The sequence below is a fragment of the Paramisgurnus dabryanus genome, chromosome 4 (assembly GCF_030506205.2).
Source record: "Paramisgurnus dabryanus chromosome 4, PD_genome_1.1, whole genome shotgun sequence".
NCBI classification, from domain to species: domain Eukaryota; kingdom Metazoa; phylum Chordata; class Actinopteri; order Cypriniformes; family Cobitidae; genus Paramisgurnus; species Paramisgurnus dabryanus.
The window spans coordinates 4,732,375-4,742,022 of record NC_133340.1 but is presented as its reverse complement, the minus strand read 5'-3'; the positions used below and the strand labels follow the sequence as shown (position 1 = coordinate 4,742,022).

At 34.3% G+C, this 9,648-nt stretch overlaps 1 protein-coding gene across 1 annotated transcript; it reads right to left on the bottom strand.

Moving 5' to 3' along the window:
• Positions 1–861: 861 nt before the first annotated feature.
• Positions 862–9,314, bottom strand: LOC135746695 (uncharacterized). The gene is made up of 28 exons (XM_073814542.1): positions 9,238–9,314; positions 9,059–9,125; positions 8,804–8,958; positions 8,569–8,690; positions 8,417–8,478; positions 8,138–8,238; positions 7,983–8,049; positions 7,737–7,891; positions 7,515–7,636; positions 7,366–7,427; positions 7,110–7,210; positions 6,934–7,000; positions 6,680–6,834; positions 6,458–6,579; positions 6,300–6,361; positions 6,056–6,156; positions 5,856–5,910; positions 5,594–5,769; positions 5,331–5,452; positions 5,145–5,206; positions 4,883–4,986; positions 4,685–4,712; positions 4,413–4,591; positions 4,196–4,317; positions 3,953–4,014; positions 3,733–3,836; positions 3,331–3,479; positions 862–1,190 (listed from the first exon to the last, which is right to left on the bottom strand). Exons 1-28 carry the CDS (start codon positions 9,308–9,310, stop codon positions 1,098–1,100), a joined length of 2,850 nt encoding a protein of 949 aa, XP_073670643.1. The 5' UTR covers positions 9,311–9,314; the 3' UTR covers positions 862–1,097.
• Between the last annotated feature and the right edge of the window lie 334 nt (positions 9,315–9,648).

Sequence of the window (9,648 nt, the reverse complement as noted above, 5' to 3'; positions counted from 1 at the left end):
TAGATTGAGCCTTTTTGGTTATTGAACCTTTTTTTGGGGTGGGGTATATGAAAGTTTGATAGTTGGCACAGGTTGTTTTACCTCATTACTATTGCCTATACTCTGAATACTTTAGGTATTTGCTACTCAATAAGCTTTTTTTATACTTGGATAGCAACATGCTCAGTACATTGGTGAAAGCTTTCTTATTTGACAAAACGGAATACAACAGCATTTTTGTTTTTTCTAGTCAGGTAGCATAGGTTTCATTTTTTTTGTTTTTTTTTTGCATTTCATTTTATAGACTTTCCAACTCTTACAACTTTTCAAAACAATTTATGGCAAATAAAATAAGGAATTGTTAACTCAAGGTTAAAAGCCGGGCACTGAATTTACAACAAGCTAATTCAAAATGATATGCACATCTCACTGTAATAGATATAGTAGCTTAGCTAGAAATTGTACCCCACTTGTGATTCAAGTGAACCTTTTAGTAAATATATGTTGGCTTAATGCTCTGATAACACACATGGTAGGGTCACAACACATGCTGGTATGTTTTCGAGACAGAGCTTTACGTGCCCTTTACAAGATGCAAATTTAGTTAATAGTTTGTATAATTATATTGATCGGTACACATGTTCATTTTTTGGGGAGGAGGCTGTGCCCCCGTGATGGAAAAAAAACGTTATGTGAATAAATAAGATTATTTTTTTAATATTTTTTGATCATTACATTGAAATATGTGACATTTAATAAGTTAATTATTTTGAGAAAAAAATCAACATTAATTTACATATTGTAAACATTACACAAATATTAAATAAATAAATTAATTTCAATAGGTAATACAGCTTCGAAAATAAATCACATTCAGAAATATTTTGTGTAGTTCCTGTCTGTCCAGCAAAACAGGAAGAAAATAAATAGTGTATTATAAAAGCTCAAAGTTATCATATTCATTACTTACATTTAAATAACAGCATTAAGAGTAATCAATAATAATTATCACAATTTGTAATTAATAACATAAGTATAAGCAATTTTTAAGAATAGTTTTACAGTTACTGATAGATCACTTTTCCTGTGCAATTGTTTTCTTTGTTGTCTCAAGTTCACTAGAAGATGTTGTGAGTGAAGTACTGTATGTTGTATGACCGTCTTCTGGCCCAACGTCGTCTTATTCCTGCACAGCAACCACATAGCAAACACTAAGGAGAGAAAAAGGAAGAGAGAGAGAGTCAAAACAATAAACTGTCAAAACAAAGTTTTAAGCACAAAGACAATTATAAAATATACTTTCTGGCAGCAATTACAGGGTCAAGCCCACAATGGCACAAAAGGAAACAAAGGTGAGTTTGGGAAAGGAGTTTAACAACCTTATGTTTAATGCAAAAATCCTTCAAAATAAAAAAATAAGTGCCTGTAAGTGCCACTGTGATAAAACTTGCATGTACCCTCAGATCATGACTGTAATGACAAATTGCAAGTTTCATGTAAATACACTAAAGTTTGGCAAAGACACTGGCTCATATTCATATTGGCAATCTTTTCTGGTGTCATGCTACATATATCACATTTTGTGCAAATCGAACAAAATTATAGGATGAGTTTGCATAAAATTACTGTAAATATAGACGACAGGAAGTAAGGTCAACAATTAAAAATGTGGTATCATAGAACTTTGCATGACCAACCAAATCTAATGCTAATACTCGTATGAATACTTTTAATACTCTCAAATCAATCATATGTTATGAGCATTAACATTGTAAATTTTTTTATATTGCTTGGTTAGTAGGGCACAGGAGTATTAAACTTAATAGGTTCTCCCATTGAAGATGATGCTGAAGAAAATTACTACGTTTCATAGCAATTTGAATTGTGTTCATAAAATAATGCATTATATGACAAAATTAAAAATGGCTGACATTGCAACACTGGTAATAATTCGACTCAGGATGCTTTAAGGAATCCAATAAGACCATTCTCGTGATTTTGGTCCAACTTTGTGAAAATTATACTGATGACACGTACCAAGTTTAATGTCATTTAAGTCTTGCGAAGATCCAGCTGCATGACCATTTGGCTTGCTTACTGTCAAATGTTTTGTTATATTATAAGGCCAGCAAGTGGTGCAGTCCGACTACCCTTTTTGTCTGTCCTTAGACTGTACCCAGATAGATTGTTTTAGCAGCAACAACATAAAAAATGGCTTTTGTGGTGTTAACGTAACTTCCGCATAGGATCAAAAACAACAGAGTCCTTTCCCAGTAGTTTATTTCTGATTGCAAGGGAAATAAATGCACAAGTAAAACTTTGTTCATATATCCTATCTAACGCATATCAACTATTACACTGAGCTAATGTTACTGTATAAATGAATGTATACAACGTTGGCTACAGGTCTTGGAATTCTTGCCTGGCTGCCAAACCTCTCCTGAAATCAATTTTAGCTTGCTCGCATATGAATTTATTGAAGTGGTATATGAGAACGGATTGGTATACCTAAAATTTCTTATTAACTTCTGTCCTGTGCGTCTTTAGATGCTTCTTGTCAAATTTAGTGCAAATCGGACTAATGCTGGGTGGACTTTAAAAGTGTTCAATTAAAATGGCAGGAAAATTTTAATGACCAATAATGAGGTGAAATAGGGTGAAACGCAATCGAATCATGATGATGCAAGCACTTAGAGGAGTTCATTTCTAGGACCATGGATCAGAAGTTACTAGAAAAAAACGCATGAAATTTTTTTAACTGTTGGTGCAGCTAGAGGGTTTGAGAAGGAGACTCCAAATCTGGGGCCTCAACTTTCAGATGTGAAATTTATAAATCGCCAATGATCTTGAACTTGTGCGCAGCTTAAACAATGCCTAAATAATGTCCTAAACATAAAAAAGAGCACTTGTCAATGTTTTAACCCAATTTCGAGCAGCAATAATGGCTTATATTTCCAAAAACCTGCAGCTATCAGACAGGCAAAAGTGCGTATGTCTGTTCAGACCCTGACGTGGCGCTAAGCACTTTTCCACATCAAAGACAGTTTTTATAAATATGATCACTTTACGATCAAATCTGTGCGTACACATGCTTCATAACAGAGGCCCCAGTTGTGGTAACAACGTAGCACCTGCCTAGGTGCCAAATTTCATAACGTTCCTACATTTGATTAAATGGGCTTCGATAAATGAAATGCCGGTAGAAAAAGAATAAAGAAGAAAACAAGTGGAAACAATAGTGGTCTTCTCCCCTTTGTGTGAAGTTATAACATAAATCTTATATCATAGTTCTATTACAAATAATCACTTAAACAATACACATATTGTACATTCTGTCTTCATAATACTTACACAAAGTAGAATCCAGCAAGGTACAAGCATGATGGCTATAGCACAAGGAACAATTATAGCCACAACCCACGCTGCACTAGTGCTGTTGTTTGGCCCAGTAGTGTTCACCACAGAGGGAAATGTGGTTGTAGCAGTTGGGTTACTGGCTTCTATAGACAAATGTTTTGGGAAAAATGTAAATAACGTTAATACAAAAGAGAAAACATGAAGTATCTGCTTAAAGAATACTATAAAAATCCTGGGTTTTTCCAACCCACCATTGGGTCTAAGAAGGGATTAACCATTGGGTTAAATTAGCCCAGAACATTTTCATATTTGGTCCAACGCTGGGTTGAAAATAACCCAGCATTTTTTAGAGTGTAAAGAGCTATTAATATTTAAACTGAATGCAGAACAACATACCAATATTAACAGTGATAAGTGCTTGGAGAAAAGGACTTGGAGACGTGAAGTCTTTGTCTGAGAAAACATACTCGACATCGGCCCTAATCACAGTGGTATTACCCCTGGGAAAATGTCAATATAAACAATGTTGAACATTAGGAGATAATTTAAAGTGATCACATCATCATTATTATACTTGTTCTATCACATTTCATTCAAATATGAAGTCATGACTTACGTAAAAGTGGTCCCTTTGAAATTAAATGGTTTGGCGTTTGGGTCATTGAGGATCACATTCAGCTAAACAGGTTGGCAAAAAAACACTGATTATGTATTATTTATAATCAATAAATATGTTAATTATATTTTATAATTGTTTTTTATGCTGGGTTTCAATTAATTCATCTTAATTTCATATTGAAATTTAAATTGTACATTATTTCATATACACTAGCACTATTTCGAATACTTTCGAACTTACCAATTTATTTATTGAATCTTGGATTTTTTCATATGTGCCGTTCCTGAGTACAAGATTCTCAGACATGGTGACATTGCTGATTTCAAATCCAAAATTGAGGGCATACGAGTTATCAGAAATTTCTTGAAAATAAATAAAACACAGATCAGACATTAGTACATGTACAAATCTCTTTATAGAAATATGGAGTTATTGTTTCCTGGTGACACAAACTTACTTGTATAGGTGACATTCACAAAGCTCACAGGATCACTGAGTTTTTGTTCTCTCAGGTCTCGTTTGGTTCTTAGACGTTTGTCCAGCAGATTGTTGGCAATCTGTAGAACAGCGCTCTCGCTTGGTATGGGGCCTCTCATTATAAAAACAAGCCGGATGTAAATAATTGCTTTTCCAAGTCTGAAAAAGGTGAATCAAAATAATTTTAAGAAAGAAAATTAACCAAAACAATGCCAGTTTATTCAAGTATGCAAATAAACTTTTTGCACTTACACAGTCGGAGTTGGAGTTGTTGTTACGCCTGCAACACACACACACACACACACACAATGATTTTAATGATCATAAAAAAATGTGGAGTATGACATTTATAACATTAAACTGCAATTAGCAGATGTTTCATATGTTCTGTTGAATTATCTGTTTAATGTTGCTTTCTTAGTACTAAAAAGTTAATGAAATGAGACATACTGTTTGCTTTAAGAATTTCCTGGAGAAAATTACTGGGTGACTGGATGCTATTTTTTTGTGAGATATTATAATCCACAACAGCCGTAATCACACTGACATTTTTCCTAAATTGAAAAATAAAATACACAATGATAAATAAAAGAAATTATTAGACATGATCTCACTGAACTCAATTTTGTACAAGCACTACATTACATTAAATCCACTGATAAATTAAAGCATAGATTGATTTGTTAAAAACGTAAAATGAATCTTGACTTACGAAAATGTGGCCGCATCAAACTTGATTGGATTTGCTGAGGGATTGTTTAGGATCTCGTTAAGCTACAAAATTTAAAAATAAATACAGACATTAATTGGTTTGTTCTTAATTGGCTAATGCACTTAAAGTGTGAAAAATGTATTTCAGAGAAAAATGTCTAAATTAAATTAACTCTTATAAACCCACCAATTTATTTATTTCATTTTGGATGAAGTTGTAGGTTTTGTTTATGGATTTGTCATTCGTTGACATTGATAGATTGCTGATCACATATCCAAATTTTAGGCCATATGAATGATCAGATATTCCTTAGAGAGAAATAAAACCAATTTAGTTGTGTGATTTTTACATATGTGGTACGTATTAGTAATGCGCAGGTTGTCTCGTAACCCGCAGGTTTGAACAATTTACACATCCATTTTCAAAAGGACCTGCTATGTATCACTTACCCTCATAGGAGACATTCACGTTGCTCACAGGTTCAGTTAACTTTATTGTTCTGTCATCTTGTTTAGTTGTGAGACGTGAATCCAGGTATGAATTAACCAAGTGCAGAATTTTACTTGCGCTTGGTATGGGGCCCAACGTTTCAAATACAATCCGAATCTGAATAACTGCCATCCCACTTTTGAAAAATAAAAATAATGGATGAAAAATTAAAGAGAGAACAAAATAATTTCCTTATACAGAATAAATGAATTACTCTCTTACATAATTTGCCCTTCAGTAGTGGTCTGGATTTTGCCTGCAGTAGTTGTTATTGGTTCTAAAAACACAAAATGAAGATAAATGGATGGGAAACAAATAACAGGACAAATTAGAATCAAAATGTTGTGAAAATCCACAAAAAAAGCTATTAAATATAAAAAACAACTTGACAACTTCACATTTTTGTATTGGAATTGACATACTGTTTAGTGAACGAAGCTCATTTAGGTAGCTGACAGGTTGTATCTCATCTGTTTCCATAAAGACATGGTTCATGGAAACCTCAATCTGTTGTTCTTTTGTCCTAATGGAATAAAATAAATGTTAAAACTTTAACCTTGTTAAAACAGAGACGTAATACGAAGGGGAGTATCATGATTGTAGAGGTTTAATGCAGGGTAAATGTTTTATGGTAAATTAAATTTAAAATTAAATTTCAAAACTTACTTGACTTTGGAGAGTGTAGCTTCAAATGGTGGTTTTTGTGGATCATTCAGAAGAGTATTGAGCTAAAAATAAAAGTAATGATAAGTGAAAAAGTAAATGATTGAACACGTTACAATACAATGTGATTTCTGAAAATTGATCTTGATGTTTATGCTTACCGCAGCATTGATAGCATTCTGAACTTGCTCGGCAGGGTTGCCTTTGGGCACATGACTGTTTGGGGTGCTGAGGTTACTCAGACTAAATTCAAAGATGAGCTCATAGGAGGTGTCTGAGGTTTCTGTTTGCATAGAAATGTTCATAATGTATATTGTCCTTGTATGTAAATAAACTTGAGATTTTTAATACAAGAACTTTTAAAAGAAAACACTTAAACTTACTGTTATAGGTCACATTCAACAGCTTGAGTGATTTATCAAGTTTTGACTCTCTGGAGTTCCTGAGATTTTTGATAGCACTGAGCACCAGAGCTTCACTGGGGACTGGAGATGAGGAGTTGAACGTCAATGTGCTCGTCACCACTGCAGAATCAATTCTGAAAAGGGCACCACTTTCATTTAATACAGTTCAGGGCTTTACATTTACATGATGACTGTATAACAAGGATTTTCTGTAATGTAACATCTACACTCACTGCTGCTGGATAGATGTCACATGGGAGACTTTTGTTGTCAGGGGAATAATTGTTGTTGTCGTCAGACCTGACAAATCATAAATAAAAAATTAAAACATTTTCATAAAAATACTGCATGTTTTAGCATGTTCCACACTGCTGTTTAGGATGGCTGAAGGTCACCAATATGAACATACCCATCAGTTTATGGAGCTCATTTAGGTAGCTGACAGGTTGTATGTCATCTGTTTCCGTAAAGACATGGTTCATGAAAACCTCAATCTGCTTTTCTTTTGTCCTAATGGAATAAAATAAATGTTAGAACTTTAACCTTCTTTGAACAGAGATGTAAAAACCTGAGTAAAACGAAGGAGAGTATCATGATTGTAGAGGTTTAATGCATGGCAAATGTTTTATAGTAAATTAAATTAAAAATTGAATTTCAAAGCTTACGTGACTTTGGAGATTGTAGCAACAAATGGTGTTTTGTGTGGATCATTCAGAAGAGTGTTGAGCTGTAAATAAAAATAATGATAAGCGAAAAACGAACAGATTACAAAACAATGTGATTTCTGACCATTGGTCTTGATGTTTATGCTTACCGCAGCATTGGTAGCATTCTGAACTTGCTCGGCAGGGTTGCCTTTGGGCACATGACTGTTTGAGGTGCTGATGTTACTCAGATTAAATTCAAAGATGAGCTCATAGGAGGTGTCTGAGATTTCTGTTTATATAGAAATGTTCATAATGTATTTTGTCCTAGTACGTAAATACACTTGGGATTTTTAGTACAATGACTTTTAAAAGAAAACGCTTAAACTTACTGTTATAGGTCACATTCAACAGCTTGAGTGATTTATCAAGTTTTGACTCTCTGGAGTCCCTGAGATTTTTGATAGCACTGAGCACCAGAGCTTCACTGGGGACTGGAGATGAGGAGTTGAACGTCAATGTGCTCGTCACCACTGCAGAATCAATTCTGAAAAGGGCACCACTTTCATTTAATACAGTTCAGGGCTTTACATTTACATGATGACTGTATAACAAGGATTTTTTCTAATGTGACTCACTGTTGCTCGAAAGACGTCACATGGGAGACTTTTGTTGTCAGGGGAGAAATTGTTGTTGTGGTCAGACCTGACAAATCATAATATAAAAAATTAATACATTTTCATGAAGAATACTGCATGTTTAGGATGGCTGAAGGTCACCAATATGAACGTACTCATCAGTTTATTGAGCTCATTTAGGAAGCTGACAGGTTGTATCTTATTTCCCTTTTGGAAGATGTAATCCATATTGCCATGTATTTGGTCAGATGTGATCCTGAAAGAAGAATACAAAAGTTAATTAAAAACAACTTAAGTTAACTTAAGTTAACAGTTGTAAAGAGATAAGGCAAACGTGTTTAAGTGAATTTGATTTTATAGCAAAATGTTTTAGTGGATTAAAATATGATGCTACTGCATAAATATCATTTAGAGAAGTGAGTTTAAAATCTTACGTGAAGTTGGAGGAGTTGGGTTTAAACTTTTTACTGTCTGGATCATTCAGGAGAGTATTCAACTGCAGGTGGAAACAAATCAAATCCATTAAATTTGAATAAGATTTGCACTGGACCCAAGCTCTTGACTGGATGATTTTTTTAAATCTTACCCCATCATTAACCATGTCCTGTATTTGCTTGAAAGTGCTGCTTCTGAGCTCAGAGTCCTCAGGCATGCTGATGTTACTCAGGGAAAATGTAATAAAGACTGCATAGGTGGTGTCAGAGACTCCTGTTTGAAAAGATATGTTAATTTTAGATTTCACCAAAGCTTGCCATTTATTGCTGGCTAATACATTCAAAATTTTTAGAGGCAGCTTTTTACTTGAAAATGATGGCACTTACCCTCATATGTGACATTAATCAGCTTGATTAATTCATTGAATTGTGACTCTCTGGAGTCCCTCAGAGTTTTGATAGCACTGAGCACCAGAGCTTCACTGGGGACTGGAGATGAGGAGTTGAACAGCAGTTTGCTTGTCACCACTGCTGAAACAGATCTGCAAAGGGCACCACTTTCGTTTAATACAGTTCAGCGCTTTAGATTTAAATAAAGATTGCATAACTGAGCAAATTTGGTAAGGTATCATCTACACTTACAGTTGCTGGGAAGATGTCACAGGGAAGCTTCTTGTTGTCAGGGGAAACATTGTTGTAGTGGTTAGACCTGTCAAGTCAGAAACAATAAAATTTAATCAATTTCCATCAGAAATACTGTACACTTTCTCATGTTCAACACTTCGGTTTAGGATGGCTGAAGGTTATCAATATGAACATACCCATCAGTTTACGGAGCTCATTTAGGAAGCTGACAGGTTGTATCTCAGCTTCTTCTTGGAAAGTGTATTCCATAATGCCATGGATTTGGTCTGATGTGCTCCTAAAAGAAGAGCAGAAAATATACTTGAAATAAGCTTCAGATTAACAGTGTTAATTCAAGAGTTGTTTAATATTCCAAAATTCCATATTGCATTATATATGACCATGAGCATAAGTATCTTTCACAGACAGAAGTTTATATCTTACGTGAATGTGGTGGAGTTGGGTTCAAACTTCACACTGTTTGGATCATTCAAAAGAGTGTTCAGCTGCAGAGAAATAAAACATCCATCAAGATTTGCATGGCACCCAAACATTTTCACTGTGTATTTTTCTGGATGCTTACCGCCTCATTGACCATGTCCTGCACT

What these genes read in the sequence shown, in the direction of transcription:
- LOC135746695 (XM_073814542.1), bottom strand. Translation starts at nt 9,310, where the DNA reads ATGGAATACACTTTCCAAGAAGAAGCTGAGATACAACCTGTCAGCTTC. An exon ending in GTTGAATGTGACCTATAACA is followed by an intron (nt 7,637 to 7,736) that starts GTAAGTTTAAGC and finishes CTATATAAACAG; the next exon opens with AAATCTCAGACACCTCCTAT. An exon ending in TGAGCTCCATAAACTGATGG is followed by an intron (nt 7,001 to 7,109) that starts GTATGTTCATAT and finishes ATGATTTGTCAG; the next exon opens with GTCTGACGACAACAACAATT.